Consider the following 17,218-nt stretch of genomic DNA (forward strand, 5'->3'; position numbering starts at 1 on the left):
ATTTTCACTTAAACAAGCAGCTGTTTTTTCTGTGCATTAAAGTTGTAAAATGTAACAGTTCAAATACAAATTCCTTGCTGACAGTTTAACCAAAAGGCATTTCCAGTGGAAATTGGCCGACGTATCCTCAGCATAACCATGTATAATATCCACAAAACTTAAAAAGAGGTTATACACACACAATACGGTAACATTATGTTGAAGCGCAGTATGTATCACTCCGCGAGGCTCCTGCCTACGATAGCCGTAATGCTCCGACAATCCATCAAGCGGTGTGGGTTCGTAGCTTAGCAAAGTCGTGCTAAAACATTTGACAGATTTTTGAGCGCCGTGTACATAAAATCGTTTCGAGGTCAGTAAACACAACCAGAATTCATACATAAGGCACACGGGATTATAAGGGCCACTGTCGACTTTCAGAAAAATCAAAGGATTGATTTTAAGTGTGACGTATTTTCCAAAAAACACGGTAATAACGACGGCCCGCTAGCATGCTCTACCAAAAATAGTGCTTTGTTGTGTATCTGACGGATGAAAGCTAAACCAGTTCCACCACTGAAGTTGCAGCATTTTTACAAACCAATTCTGGTTCATCTGTTTCACTCAACGATCTGCTTTCGCCCTTCTTATTCTCCATATGAAATGCTATGTATTGTATTCACAAATTTAACATCCTAAATTCATGGTTTTTACATTTTTATCTTTTGCACTTGGCAGGGAGTGCTGTAATGTTTTCCCTTTATGACAGGGAGTACTTCTTACAGCCATGGATAGTGGCAAGAGGACAGGACAGTTGAAAGTACTGGGGAAGGCGTGCAGTAAATGGCCTTGGTGACAGATTTGATCCTCTACATTAGTCAAAGTGTCTTTCTTTGTCTCCCTTTGAAGAAATTTGCTTTGGACGGAGCAACACCACCCAGACCCACTGCACTCCACATAGTGCAGTGGGTAAATAAATAAATAAAGATACACATTACTCTTTACAAATTAAAGAGTTGTGTGTAATAAATTAGGTTTTTTTTTTGAGCAACAACAGCAACACTGGTTCCAACACATTATTATTTCTTCTTGCCAGGTGCTGGCACTTGGTCAGGACCCGTATCGTAACTGAAACCTACAAAAGTCTGTGTTAGGAGTCAAAGCAGGAGACAACCAAAGCAGTTGAAAATCTGCTCGGTAACAAGTTTGTTTATTCCAGAGCTTAAACAAGTTAAATATTTATCTAAACTGCTTTCTCTTGCTGTGTGTATATATACAACCCACTCTTCTGTCTGACCCACCAAACAATTAGTAATTAGTTTCATAGCATCCAGATAGCACTACAGTGATGTTGTGCTACATTACATTGAACCAAATCACTGAAATAAACTCTTTTACAATCAAAAACACACATTAAGGCAAAAACAGACTTTCAAGCTCAACATTACATGGCCTGCTATGATGACAACACCACTGGAGTACATTGGGTCTCATCATCTGTTTCAGATGTTGACTGTCTTAATTACACTGAGCTGACCCACATACTGGAAACTGACGCTAGCAGCACGCTTGCCAAGAAGTAGTTAAGGGCAAGATTTAAATAAAAGCACTCACTACCAATTAAAAAAAAAATAGTGTGATCTCATATACTTCCATAATCCCTGCGATACATCAGATAAGTGAAAACATTTCCCCCACACATAGACGGTACTCATGTACAGCTGCCGAAATGCCAGCTTAAAGCTCCAGTTTGTTCACCTGTGTCGCTCCTTCACATGTGTGCACCTGCTTACTCAGCAGTTATGCGTGGCTGTCGCTGCTCTGACAAGGTCGTGTCATTAGGATCACTGTAAGAATCACCTTTAACTTTTTCTTTCCCTTAGTCTTGTGATTTTACACACAAAAATTATGAATGGATAATTTAGGAAAAATACAAATACAACATTTGCAACAACGTACTCCAGTTAGATAATAATCCAGGATTCCTGAAAGATGCAGCAAACAAATCCTGCATTGTCTGCGAAACGTGCCCATCAAATGTTCACAGTAAACACATTTTGTCTGGTGGTAGAGGAGATACAGTGCCAGCTGCTTTATATGTCTCTATTTAGACATGACAGCTATTCCCTGCCCACCTTAGGTCCAGAGGGTTCTCTCACTGCTCTGCACACAGGTAGCTCTTCTCTCCATCTCTCTAAAAAGCTCACTGCCTTTCATTCTTTCAATCTCTGCATATGAATGAACGGTATAATAAAGGACGACCATCTCTCCGAGCTGCCCTTGCGTTGTGTACTATATTTCAGTAATCAACACAAAGCATCTTGTGAGAGCTCTTGATTGATCCAGTCTGTGAGAGAATTGTTTCTTAAATGATTTGACTGTGATGGGAAGAAATGTTTCACCTCTACAGAAGATCAAAGAGGCAAGTTGTTTGGGTAAAGACCCAACAATCGGACCAGCCACTGGGCAAAAGTGGGAAGGAAAAACTCCAGAAAGGCAGAACAGCAGTTTGCTTCAATTGAGAACTACATCTTGAATTTTACAGCTACTGATTTGTTTTTTGGATCCACGTCAAGTTCCATCAATCCATATACACCAACACTGTTGCCATGGAGCAGTGAAGGGCTGATGTGTCACGTGTCATATCTAGCATGTAGTCAGTTTGCCTGTTATATACATTTTATACAGGGCCCATGTCAAATAATGCCTCTAGAATGCACATAAGTATCAGGGTGAAGATGTGAGGCAGCACAACTGAGGTATCTTATGGCCCTATCCAATAAATGTTTAATGGGTCTAGAGAAGTCAGCGTGGAGGAAGCTGACTGTGCTGCATCAGTGGGCCACGCTGTAAAATGAGACAGGGGAGGAAGCCAGGATGGTGGGGGTGGGCAAATGTGATATGGAGTACAGGATTCAGAGAGAGTATACGGACTCACCAAGATGTATGTTAGCAGGAAGCCATTACCAAAAACCACACTGCTGCAATAAAAAGCCCCCAAATGAAAATGGGATTGGTATGAAGGATGGTTTTTAGACATGCTCCGTTCCAAATCAGCACTGATATTCAGCTTATTTTCAGAGAAACACACTATACAGTATTTGACTTCAAATGAGCCGCACTGCTCTGTCTGATAAAATGAGTAGAAGTTATCCACTCATCCATCTAACCACTTCCTCTCCCTCACAGCATACACAAGTTTGTGTCTGTAAAACTAGCAGGGGGTGTAAGGTAAAGAACCAGTGCACCATGCACACTGAGATCTCTAAGCAGATCAGGAAAAACAGTGTTAACTCAAGTGAAGGCTTTCCTCGCAAAATGCATTGATTACAAACATTAAACATTGTCAGGATCATTTAGTGGAGTGTCACAGTAACCTTATGAGGATGTGACAGGTTTGCAAGAGACAACTATGTAATGTCTTGATGGCTACAGAGAAAACTGATAATCCACTTTGTGAGGCAGGTCTCATTTTTCTGCTCCCAAACTTTGTCTTTCAAAGTGTCTCAAAACACACTGATAACAAAACGGTTCTTTTGCCCATCAGGAGCTCCCTTATACTGTGTACATCTGCCCATCCATATACCCCACTGCAAACTCATGCAGCTGTGGACAAAGCGCTAATGACGCCTATAATCTCAGGGACATAACAGAAAAAAGAAAATGAAAGTCTGCAGACAGCAAAGTCCCCAGCAAAGTAGGAGGAAGAGAGACCAAGAACACCTCCAATGTAGGGCAGTTAATTTGATTTTACGCCGTCTTGTGATTTGATTGGCGGTTGGAAAATTCACTTTGATAGGTATGTGTACGGCCAGGGTTTTGGTATACATTTATTTCAGTCCTCCAAGCAGAAGGACACCTGAAGAAGTTCAAATCAATCCACAGCACTGCTTCATCAAAGGGAAAGACGACTTTCACCTATCAGACAAAAGGTGTCTTTCCCCTTCATCTGATGGGCTTCATCATTTCTGCTGTCAGGTACCGAAACCCCCGAATAAAGATGGTGGTAGATTGATGCTAAGGTCTTTCCACAGAAATGATTGGTGTGTCCACAGTGACAGTGACACAAGCCTCCGAGACTGCCTGAATCTTTTGGTAAAATAAACCATCTAATGAAACTGGTAAGGGTCAGAACCGGTTTTTGTAAAGAACTGGTTCTGAGTATTTCAGTTCCTACAATTGGCTGATTTTATTTCTTGTGTCTGAGGAGGAATATTGGCACAGTCTTTTTTTCTTTCTTTTCTTTTTTTTACATTTTATTGCACAAACGTGTATCCAGAACAAAAACAACCACATTATACTCATGCTATGCTAAAACCCAGAGTGAGGTTAGCTGAGTGGATGCAGGCCAAAGCTCAGCAGCCAAACCCTGAACTTCAACAGCTAACAAACGGATGAGAAGTCAGGCTGCAGACTCTGTTTCTACCTGTTCATGTTGCTGCAGCAGAATCACTGCGGCAATCGCTTCAAAGTCTCTTTGTGCTGGTTTTCATCTTTGCTCTGTGCTGTTAGCTTTGTGTTCATACAAATATAAATATATTTAATTAATCAACTAATATTTAAGTGACAGAAAACAGGACAGTCTACTTTGTGTTGTTTTTTATTTGTTAGTCTGGATCCACAAGTCACACAAAGCTACATAAATGACTAATGACTAACAACAATAAACAAAGAAAGTCCAAGCTTTGTAAAAATTTCAGCCTGGTGGCACGTAATAACCTGAGTTCAAGTGAAGTGGTGAACATGTTCTAAATATAGCACACAACTAAACCAATACCAAGTTGTGTACTCGTGTTTTTATCCAACGATCCTGTGCAAAAGGGTCAGTGGCAGTATATTGTGATTGCTCACTTTGTGTACCGTGACTGCAGCAGAAGAACTGTGGTAATTATTAGCAGGACAGCTTTAAGATGAGTCAGCAAGAAGACACTGGTACAGTGTATTCAGTGCACATACAGGAGAACAATGGCTTTCAGAGATGTGCTACAAAGCTGCTCCAAGTCAAAAGCTTTATCATGAACAGTATACCACGCGCAAGCTTATCTGTGATAGCCATACTTTCTTTTATTGTCACACATCTGAGGAGTACCTGTGAGGTACTTAGAAGGGAGCATGTCTGGAGTGAAACAGAGCAGTTATCATTGTGGGAGTCAAACAACATTTAGTGAGATAGTGTCTTTATTTTATGAACTACGCCGATGGACTCAAACATCCTTCTCTGCCAGCTTTCAAGCTTCTTTCAGGAGTGATATATAGTTAACATTATACAGGAAGTCAATACTAGATAAGCAAACTCTGTCATCCCCCACATAGAATTAGTGGTAAACCCAGGACACTGAGTGACGGGACACACAAATCCAAGTGCAATAGAAAAACACTTGCAGCTGAGCCTGAGAGAAAATCAGCTGTTCCTGTCCCAATTTCAGCACTATAAACGTATTCCAAGCTTATTAAAGCTACTAAAGGTGTGAAAGTCAACACTAGTGTGTGCATATGAAACATTCCCAGTTCAGTCTCCCTAAAATCATGGCAAACTTGATAACTATATTGATATCTGAGTTTCTCTGCAGGTAAATGTATATTTGGGGGATACAGGTCCTTCTTGGATGTCTTTGACAGTTCATAAAGTTTTATTCATCTAAAACCAAAGATGAATTATATTAACTTCTGCCTATTTATCCCATAGACTGTATACACTGCACAAAAATGAAGCCAAATTTGTCCCAAAGTGTTTTCTGTCCTGTGCTCCACTTCTCTCATGTCTCACTGATACTGTGTCTGCACTGAATAGACAAAAATGAACTAAACTAAAATATTTTGGGTTGATTTTTATTTTTATTTGTCAGTTTATCAGGTGCTTTTCTTTGATAACTGAGCTGAAACAGAAATGTGCTGTCCTTGCACTGGAGGTTCTGCTTACATACTGCAAACCTGACAGGGATCTGAAACGATTTACAACTACACATAAAGCGCACAATCTTTTCCATCAGTTCGCGTGGCTGTGTACCCTCAGTGGACGGGTTCACTGAACCCAAATGGAAGCTGGTGGGAGCTCAGGGGGAACGACGGCAGCTGTCAGTCACTGCTCCTTGGCCCAAATAACAAGCTGATTGACATCTAAAGGTTGGTGACTTTTATGAAGTGTGCCATTTGCCCCAAGCAACAAGAGTGCTACTTTCCATTAAGCTCTATGTAAATGAAAGGTGTCTGTATGTGGTGAAAGCACAATATACTGTGCATGTCCGCCACTTTATTAGACCTGTGCACCTGATCAACTGCCCATTAACCATAAACCAATCAAATAGTAGCAGCTCAGTGCATTTACACGTGAAACAGAATGCGATTTAAAGTTAGAGTTTATAAAAAATCTCACCATGAGCTGCGTTAGATTGCACTTCATCAAAAATAATTATATTGCTATACTATTTTATCAGCTTTTTTTTAAACAGTAAATTTAAAAAGCACTTGATAACAACAATAATTATAATTAATTCAAATTAATTAAGGAGTTTAAACAAACGGATCAATTTACCATTATAGAAAAACAAACATACCAAAGCTGTTAATTTAGGGAAGCTGTGATACTGGGTGGTGGCATAATACATTTTTTATGCATTACTTACATGTACAGTCTTGGTAAAAGCGAAGCTCTCAATTTACCGGTCGATCTACGTCCCTACCCTCACCTATGGCCACGAGCTGTGGGTAGTGACCGAAAGAACGAGATCGCGGATACAAGCGGCGGAAATGAGCTTCCTCCGAAGGGTGGCTGGCCTCTCCCTTAGAGATAGGGTGAGAAGTTCGGCCATCCGGGAGGGGCTCAGAGTAGAGCAGCTGCTGCTCCACATCGAAAGGAGCCAGCTGAGGTGGTTCGGGCATCTGACAAGGATGCTTTCTGGGCGCCTCCTGGGTGAGGTGTTCCGGGCATGTCCCACCAGGAGGAGGCCCCGGGGCAGACCCAGGACACACTGGAGAGATTACATCTCTCGGCTGGCCTGGGAACGCCTTGGTGTTCCCCCGTATAAGCTGTAGGAGGTGGCTGGGGAGAGGGAGGTCTGGGCTTCTCTGCTTAGGCTGCTGCCCCCGCGACCCGGCCCCGGATAAAGCGGAAGAAGATGGATAGATGGATGGACTTACATGTACAGGCAACTCCACTGAAAAACTCCTGATGTGATTTCTTTTGCAGTATCCTATAGGTCTTTGGCATCACAGGGACCTAATAATGTGATTAGTATTTCTTACTATTGTGTTTCAGTTCAAGATGAAGAAGGAAAACCTGCTTTCATCCTAGCCAAACTAACATTTAAATAAATGCTGGATAAAGTTTACAAGGGGGTAGTCCATAGCTGTAAACCAGAGTGACAATGATCCAGCTTCAAAGAGTACGACCACATGCCTGAGAACATTAACTCGACATGAAGCTGGCAGGCAGAAAATTCAGTCTAAAAATATCCACTGACAAGTGCCAACTTTAAACTGCGTCTTTTTTTTTGCAAGAGGATTCAAACTAAGATACATTCTCATTTTAACAGGATGCATGACCTTTAGAAAGTTGAGTGTTTAGCATCGGAGAGCCATTTTCATGCACACAGCTCAGTCTGTGCATCTTCTGACTCACACCTACATTCACATACTGGTGAATTACTATTATCAGCTATTATTGGCCTCTCTGAGACTGACACCCATATTGATATAGACCCAGTACATAATGCTGAAAAAGATGCAAGACGATGATTTATGAATTGTTCCTTTGTTGAATAATGGGCACACTGGGAAAAAATATTCAAAACAAGAGCATACATGTACATTTTAATTTACACTGTATGCCTCATACAGTCCTCACTAACCATTTATTAGCCTTTAGCCTTGTTGCAGGAAGTATACCATGCGGGCAACTTACAGGACCTTTTCTCAAGATCCTGAAAATGACAGCAATTGGAATTTTGATGAATTGATTAAAGTCAAATAGTGGTGGCCAAACGTTTTATAAGCAAATTTATTTGCTAAGAGAATTCTGTGTTTAAAAAAAAGAAAGAAAGAAAAGAAACAGTCATGTACTTTACCATACTGCTGAGTCTAGCCTTCAGAATGAATCTGGGTGCAAAGATGAAACCACACTGAGATTTGGCTCAAAGAAACTAAATGTTTGCTTCAAAGACTTTCTGAAGCTTCTGTTCCCGTTCCATGACTCCATATCTTTGCTACCATATTAAAGCTTTAAAATAACACAAAAGCCTTGAAAAAGATATCATCTCAGTTTCCCACTTCAGCTATAATTGTTTGCATGTACCTTTGCTTTTCCCTTTTGCTACATTGTTAACATGCAGTACTGTGGAGGCAAACCTGACTGTGCCATGCATTGATGAGCACAGTGAAGCAACAAATATTCAGGTAAAAACTGACCTAAAATGACACATAGGGCCTTATTTTGACATGTAGGTTACAGTCCTCTCAGCTGGGCTGTGCCATATCATATCCCTGCAGTAATACACATTATAGTATACATTTTTATGTGATATAAAAGTGTCATATCGTGATATCATTGCTATAGCAACACCATGCATTTGTATTCCCTGGTGTGCATTACAACAACTCAAGCCTCGGCACGTCTGAGAGTCCCGTATCAGCTTTTGCTATGATGATTTATTACTTAAAAAGGGATCCACTTCAGCAACCACCAATAACGCACAATGCTTTACAAAATATACAAGACAACTGCTGCTGCTAAATGTGGAGACAACAAGCTTTTTTCACCACTTGAGGCAAAAACACTGTTGAGTACTACCAGGCTAGCGAGGAGGAAATACATGCAGCTGATGATGCGCAACCCAAATGCAGCTCCTGCATAGTTACATGGTTAGAGCGCTTTAGTTATTGTTAAAGTGTTAAGGAGTTATATTATACTTTTACTCACATTTTACAGGGAAAACACTAACTAGGATATTTGTAAACACTATTTGACTTATGCTGTGTCATGGGATATAATGCTATGTCACTATTACTGAATGATGCTGCTGTTGGCACCTTGTTTCAGGAAATTCACACTTTCAGTTAGGAAGCATGTCATCACTGACAGTAGCTCATTGGAAAAGGATGGAAAATGCCCCTGCTTTTGGTTTTGAGTCTGTGATGCCCACCGCTATGTCTCAGAACTCTCTGCATTAAGTAATTTACTAACTAGTTTGCTGGACTATTAATATAGAGTAAATTCATATTTCACCCTTTTCAATGTGACTCTAAAATTCTGTATTTAGAGTGTACATTGCATAAATGAAAGAAGCTGTTTATAATGCCAACAATAAGAAAAGATGCGAACAGGTGATCTATCAATTTATACTGCATGTGTAGAAATTAGGTCATTAACGTCAGTAATCGGATCAATAAGAGGTCGGATCTGAGCATTCCTAATGAAAAGCAACTCTCAGCCCACTCAGAAAACACAAGTCCTTCAATTAGAAAATGCTGAACACCCGCAGGATTTAAATTCACGCTGCAAATGAGACACGAGTCTCCCATTTCTTGGTCAGCAGCTTTATTTTTGCCAAGCAGCCACCCACTTACAACGAGACTGCTCATTAAGTGATCATACTGTAGGGATCATCAAAAAACTGGGATACCAGGAAAGTTTGTGAGTTCAATTAATTAGGCAGCAGCGCTCTGTGCCAGCTCAGTTTTGCCCAAAATACACATGCTCTGACAACATCACTCAGTCAGTAACACAACTTAGGCCCAGATGAATCTCATTTCACTGAATCTACCATAGAGGCCTCTGTATATGCATCCTGCAAGATTTGACTGAGAACAGCTGGTGCAGACCAGATGACCCCCTATGAGCAAGAGCTTTGGAAACAGCGAGAAGGAAAAACTCCCAATTCACAGCGGTGGAAAAACGAGAAGCGAGCCAGAGATTAATAATGACTATTTATTAAATGCAGTGGTGTACTGTATAAACACATAGCGAATGAAAAAAAGCTGAGTGTAGAAGAAAGACTTCATGGGAAACCCCCAGCAGGTTTGGCAAACTGCGGCGTAACAAAGGTGTCACGGTTCTGGGTCGGTTCAACCCGGCGTTCCAAGTTTATTATGTTTTGGTTTGCTCATGAATGATCGTTTTGTTACCTTTGTGATTTGTTGGTTATTATTTGAATTCTATGTTCTTTTTATTCATGTTTATGGATTGTTCTTTGGTTGTGTCTCATGTTTAGCATTGAGTTCCATGTGTTATATTCTGTCTGTCTCTCAGTGTCGTGTCTGCGTCCTTGTGTAGTGTTTTCTTGTTTCCTGTTTTATTGTGAAGGTCTGCGTCTCATGTGAGTGTGTTCAGTTTTACCTCCCTTGTCTCGTCTCGTTAATTACTCCCTGCTGTGTCCACCACCTGTGTGTAATCTCCCTGTGTTTCTCTGTGTGTATTTAAATCGCGTCTTCTGTCATTGTAGTTGCTGGTCCATCTGTGTATCCACCATGTCTCACTCGTGTGTTTTCCCTGCTGTCCGTCGTCATTCTCCGCTGCTCATCCTCCTTCATGTTCATGTCCTGGTTTGTGTCCACTAGTTTAGTCGTTCTCAGTTTAGATAGCCTTCTGTTCCTTTTGCCGTTTGCCCATTTTTATTTTGTGTTTAATAAACCACCCTCACACCTTTACAAGTGCCTGCGTTTGGATCCTCCTTTATTTCTTCCACACGGCTCAGGGTTATTCAGGCTGCAAACCTTCATCACTCTTTATGTTTATTGGACACACATCTTTGGTCAAGTGGAATGTGATTGTGTTGGTGATTTGTATCTTTGTGAGGTGGATGGTTTTTTTTCTTGGGTAACATCACTTCTAAATATTCAAAGTATTTTCAAACAATGGAAGATGATCCTTTTTGAGGAAAAAGCTCTTTACCTTCTGCTGTCCCAGGCATTTGATTTTTTTCTTTTGTACAGTGGTACTCACAGAGACAGCCCAGAAAACTTCACACTGCAGGGTGCAGGGACAGCTGTGATTGGCACATGCAGGCACATCATCAGGCAGTGATTGAGGGAGCGCATGACTTGCTTTTGCTTTGCATTCTATTGGCGGAGCACACATTTTCATTGTTGCTCGATCATATTGATTACGTGAAGCCAAAATTGTGATCATGACTAAAATTTGCCCTAATTTAAACTTGAAGCCTTAATTTTAAGATTTGTTTGCTTTTCCATGTGTTTCCATGTGGATATACTAACTGGGACCATTAAAAAAAAAAAGCATACTATGTCCATTACTTTTTCTCACATTATCACACTCCGATGTGATGGTGACACACAACAGCAATCACTCACTCCTCCTGTTGTCCCCCTGAGTGGGTTCCAATCATTGAGACCCTTGACATGGGGGTGATGCAACAGTAGTTAAGGGAGCGCTTTACACCCACTATCATGTTTGCCTCAAACAAAAAGCACGACATCGCTCGCTTACTAGCATGCATACATACTAGGAGTTTAATTCTCACTTCACAAAGAGACATTTACAGATCAGTGTAAGATGATGAAAAACTTACGTTTAGCATAGCAGAGCATAAGTGGAAGAGCATCAACTAAACAGTCATGAAATTGACCTAGCTTGCTCCTTTTTTTCCCGACAGACCAACAGTTATAATAAGCATCTCTGCAAATGTGCATTCGATTTTAAAATCAAACTAGAAGACAGAAACATACTTCTGGTTCTACTGTTTGAAGGTTGAAGAAGATGATCAGTGTGATTGTTGGACAAGTTCCTTTCAAAGAGAGCAGGTATCTGAGCAACATGAAACTACAGTGATGAAGATTCAATTATTTATAAATATCATAATAATGATTGCCATTAACTGGAAATTACATGAAAAATGGTGGTGAGCCACAGCCAATCACTTCGCCACACATCCATCCCTGAGGATATCATCCATTGGCAATTGCACCAATTTTCACAACTTTTTTACAAACCATTCTGGGGTTGACTATCTCTGCCCAATTCAAGGATCGAGACAAAAGACCAGAAGAAAAATGCAGGAGATGGAGAAAGATGAATAAAAAAAGTTCTACGGGTGCCTGCACAACTAGATATGTGATTAAGAGCTTTATTACTATGTTATTACTGTAGACTCCAAATCCATTACAGGTTCTGAAGAATGACAAACAGGTACCGATGCAAGGAAAAAGAGACGTCTTGGGCAGGATTGTTGTGCTATTATTACTGTGGGCTCACGCTGTATTTTTAGTGGACTTAATGAATTGACAGAGCACACAGAGGACACAAACACAGACATTTTCAACTGCTACTGACTGATCACGTTAAGATCTTCATATTCATTTAGCACTTACAGTGATACACTGTGTATAAGTGCTAATTATTGCTACCTCAGGATTCACCAACGGTACATTCATGCTAAAATAACCCGGATGCTTATTGCAAAAGCAGCTGGCTTATTTACTTAGTTTTTAAGCCAAATGTAAACTGAACCAAGTCTCTGTGTTTGTGGGTTTATTGGGTCACACTGTTTATTTTCTCAGCAGTCCAAAAGAACTGAACAGAGCACAAACACATCAGAGTTAGAACCAGTCTACACAGATCATGAAAAATGATGAAAGCATTCTTAAAAGTGGACCTATTACGCTTCTCCTTATTTTTTTTCTCATGTGTGTCCTGCTCAATTGACAGATGCTCATATTAAACATGAGCAAATAACAAAGTTTCAAATTTTAGCTCAGTGTGTAGCTGTGGCTAAAAGCTTTAGCAGTGGCACAAACTTTGTCTTTGTCTCACTTTTTTGATTTGTTTTTTACTTGCGTTACTTTTTACGTTTCAAATTAATGGAAAATTACTTTCGGCAGTGGCGACACTATCAAAATTTTTACCATGAATGCATGCATCCCTGTGGATCTTAAGCACGAGCTTCAGACTGCTCTAAACACTCTGTTTCAGAGTATGATGGGTATGATGTCATAGAAAAGGGGCATCTAGGTACCTAGGTCACACCTAGGGTCAGGGTGAGGAGTAGGATAAGGGTTGGCTGCCTCTTTTTAAGGTTAAGTTTTCAAGCACTTTAAGGATGCACAACATCCTTCTTCTGTTATTTACACATAGGTCATGTCTACAGTAATGCTCCTCAAGGCTTGAAATAGCACACAGTAATCAACGTATGAGTGAAATTGAATATTACATGAAGTGGTAAAAACTGCACAGGGAAATTCTCTTTTTACAAAGCAAACAGCCCCTACTTCCCACCTCCTATCCAGCCCTCTTGGCATGTCGTAGCATGTGTATTTATGTAGCAATTGAGTGGCATTTATCACACAGCTTATTTATAATTAGTTCACTTAGTCTGGGGGAGACAGCCTGTTAGTTGGCATATGTTCAGATCCTGGTTAAAGACACACTGCTCCCCAAGGGGATAGTAGAACGTTGACATGTGTGCATATGGTGTGTGTGTGTGTGTGTGTGAATGACAGCAGACAGTCGCTGCAGAGGGTGCCCTGAGCCTCCATTAACAAAACCTACCATGTTGCTATCCCTCGGCTACCCGGCCATGCTGAGAGAGACCTCTAGAAACCTGGAGGGGAGCGAGTTCATCTGAGTGCATGGAAGAGGAAGACGACAGGGCAAATGTACAGAGAGAAAGCAGGAAGAGGAGGCGACGAGAACCTGAGTCAGACAGGATAAGTGAGAGGAGGGAGAATGTTGGGAAGGGAAGGATGAAATAAGAGGAAGGAAGGCTGGAGAGAAAGAGAGGGAGAATGGTTCAAGTCCAAGGTTATCACATGGCGAAGGTCGAGCCACTTGCCAGCCGCCAGCTTGGGACAGCAGCGCTCTGATGCAAGGATGCTGCCCTGCGCCGCTTCTACCAGCTGGGCCGTTTGTCTCAGTGAGTGTGCCTGTGTGCTCAAAAATGGATGCTGCAGAGCTCCGTCACAGCACAAGGATCAGATGCATAACCTGACAGACTTCCTAAGGGGGACGTCTTTACAAAACGCGAGTCCAGTCACCATCGCTCCTCCTTCTACAAGTCGCCAGCTGTCCCAGACATTGAATAGCTTGGGGAAGCCGCTTAAAAACATCGCTCTAAGTCTCCTTCCTTTGGCAGGCGATGCTTAAGTGTATCCTTTTTAGGCTGCATATTACATAACTGTTTGCAGTGGAGCTAGCGGAGCCCTGTCTCACATGCCAGAATGATGTGAGCAAAAATAAACATAATAAAAAACCTGCAAGTGTCTGTTGTGTCAAAAGTCTGAAACACAGTGGTGGACAGCTCGCTGACAGAATCCCTTCCTTATCATTTAATCATGCCGAAGCACATATGCTGTCCCAGTCGCCTGCATCTCTCCTCTCTCTCCAAGATGAGTGGGGGATTTTTAAGGTTAAAGCGCTATTGCAGCTTTGCTTGCCTGCCATATCCCTCCCTGTGCATGACATCATTGATGTGAGACAGACTCCATGACACACTTTCAGACCACTGAATTATATGTGGCAAGGAAATGATGCCATATAGAATTAAAGCTCAGACAATTAATTAACTGGTTCACAGACAGCTATGTGGATACTTTTGAGCTTTGGAGAGTTGATCAGACTGAACAAACAGTAACAATGTGCTATGTGAATACTCTCAAGCTTTGGAGCGCTGATAAGGCAGAACAAACTGTAGCAATATGTCAACTTAGCTTTAAGAAAATTATAATTTTTCACTGTTTTTTGTCCTTTTTTGACCAAAAGACTGCCTCCTACACTGATGTGCTCTCTGAATATAAAGCTTGGTAACAGCTACACTTAACCCTCTCAGAAGACGTCCCTCAGCGCCCCATGGAAAGGTTATGATCTTTCACCCATGACGTCAACAAGCCAAGAAATCTGAAGTCATCACAACTTGTCATTAGTGCGTGAAAAGCAGCCTGAAGAGTGACGACAACCGTGTGAATTCCCCTAAATGTCAAAGTTCTCCCTCTAGCGGACAATGTCCGCCACAACTGAGCTTCAGCCGCTCCCCAGGAAGAGGTTAATCCATTCATAGCATTATAATGACATCTACACCAGCGCACCATACTAATCACATCTGCCTTCAGATTTCAGCAGCTGCAGACCGGCGTGGAGCTCAGTGAGACAGGCTGCTACAGCTGCGAGAGCCCAAACTCAAGCGTCTCGGGAGGAATATGCCAACCCAAATAGACTGCAAAATCTGTCACTCTGGAGCCAAAAACGTCACAACTTCGGCAGTGCCATTTATCAATGATAACCACAAATTCCCGAGATACATTACGGCAGGAATAAGCATGTTTAAACCAGGTTTTATCCTCCTCCTTTTTTTTTCTTTTAACGGTGGACCGGTCCCTTATCCTTTACCCACTCAGGTGATGAACACACGTATGAACTTGTTTTGACATTTTCCCATAGAGCCGACACAGTCAGAGTGAGCTAATAAGAAAAGCATAAAAAGCCGTTTCATAGTTTGAACGTGCCAAAGTGAAAACTTGAGCAAAGACACACACACTGCACTTCGACTCACCTTGAGCGGCCGTTCCTCGGGTGCTGAATACACTTGCTATCAAAGTGGCCACATACCAAATCATAGTACTATTGCCGACCAGAAATAAATCTCATCATATCTCAAAGTGCCCCTTTCGGTGAATCTCTCATCGCCGGGTGCCCCAGGACAAACTGAAGCGGGCCGGTATCCTTGTCTTCTTGTTAACCGAGCCCTGGACACTTTTCCATCGGCGCTTCCCCCTCTCTCTTCCCCTCTCCTCCGCTCTCCACTCGCATCCTGAGTTGGATCACCTGCGCCAATGGGACGAGAGCAGGCGACGCTGTGAAACCAAGCCCGAGCCTTTAGATATCCACGAGCCCGCCTCCACACCCGTTTCATTGAAGGGTGTGGGTGGGCTCCGGACGCCGATTGGTTACCTGCGCTGTCGTTTTCCGAGTTGGAGTGATGCGTTCCTGGCATGTGGTGAGGCTCGGAGGTTCTGCACCTCTGCTCGGTGGAGCGCCCAGGAATAGCTGCTCGTCGCTGGCTTTTTGTGGTTTGTTTGTTTCAGTGCGAATAAACTTACATTAACAGCTGTAATGGCATGTATCGGAGAAAATAATATTATGTTGGTCACTTGTAATAGAGTTAGAGGCAAACCATCCGATATGGTAAGTGCAGCATCTCAATGATAAAACTGAAGGGAAAAACTTATTATACAAAACCACGTCAGACATCCGCAGACAGAAACAACCCAACAGGTGGTTACCCTTTATAATGGATGGAAACCAATCCTGTTTCTTTAAGGCGTTTACTGCTCTTTGACTGTATTATGCGTGACTCTGAATTTTTGCAAGTCGACGGAATCGGTGCTTATGAACAAAACGATGACTTCCTGATTTTAGCTTTTTAAAGGTAATTAATTACATCTTCCCATTTTTCTTGGACAGCATGAATGCAGCAGTGGAGGGAGCGTTTCAAGGTGGGTTGGCGTGTGGAGCTGTTGCGGAGCTGCAGTATCATGCTGCGCAATAAGACGAGAGGAATCCACCACCCTGTGTGTGTGTGTGTGTGTGTGTGTGTGTGTGTGTGTGTGTGTGTGTGTGTGTGTGTGTGTGTGTGTGTGTGTTGGGGGGTACATCATCACGTGACTCACACCCGTGCATTCATATCCCTTCTGAAATATGAGTTCACTGTTTAAATGACGTGCTGGTGGTCTGCCAAGTCACCAAGACTGCCATTAAAGAATCCTGACTAATTTCCAAGACTTCTGAATTCAGCATGATTCACACTTTTTCATATAACGATTCCGTCAATGGCAGTTTAAAATTCAACTGACTCAGCCTGCCTTGCTCACAAGCCATCCATCATGCCTCATAGCTAATTCTACCTCAAGGTCTGCAAGGACCCCCACACCTCCTTGAGGAGGAGGTTTTGTTAATAGCCTCTGGTAGGATGACAAATACAAGTGATTTAAAGTCATTTTTATTTAACATATTCCTGTGCGTCACTCTTATCCTTATTTACGCTGTTTCCCACGATTCCCATTCGAAACTTTGGCTGCTGTTCAGCCCAGTTTCCTGCTGAGATCAGTGAGGTTTAAGCAAATGATTCAGGTCTGACAAATCCACAGCTGAATTAACTTTGGGATGCTATACTTGTAGAAAAAATAGTCAAATCTTCCTTTTTAAAGGACATATGTAACAATTTTGTGTGTTTCACAAAATCTGTTTAATTTCACTAAAACATTTTGGCAACTTTCAAAACTTTTCTTTAAAGGAGTG

General features: G+C 41.8%; 1 protein-coding gene across 5 annotated transcripts in view; it reads right to left on the bottom strand.

Annotated features, from left to right (window-relative positions):
* The window catches only part of LOC309715786 (protein turtle homolog B-like), a 148,266-nt gene extending 132,521 nt beyond the window's left edge, over positions 1-15,745 (bottom strand). For all 5 annotated transcript variants that reach the window (XM_082549185.1, XM_082549183.1, XM_082549184.1 and 2 more), the window contains exon 1: positions 15,474-15,745. In XM_082549185.1, coding sequence (XP_082405311.1) covers positions 15,474-15,537 — 64 coding nt within the window. In that variant the 5' untranslated portion in view covers positions 15,538-15,745. The remainder of the gene's footprint in view (positions 1-15,473) is intronic.
* Between the last annotated feature and the right edge of the window lie 1,473 nt (positions 15,746-17,218).

This window comes from Aulonocara stuartgranti, assembly GCF_965226115.1.
Source record: "Aulonocara stuartgranti genome assembly, chromosome: 10".
In the NCBI taxonomy this organism is placed as follows: Eukaryota; Metazoa; Chordata; class Actinopteri; order Cichliformes; family Cichlidae; genus Aulonocara; species Aulonocara stuartgranti.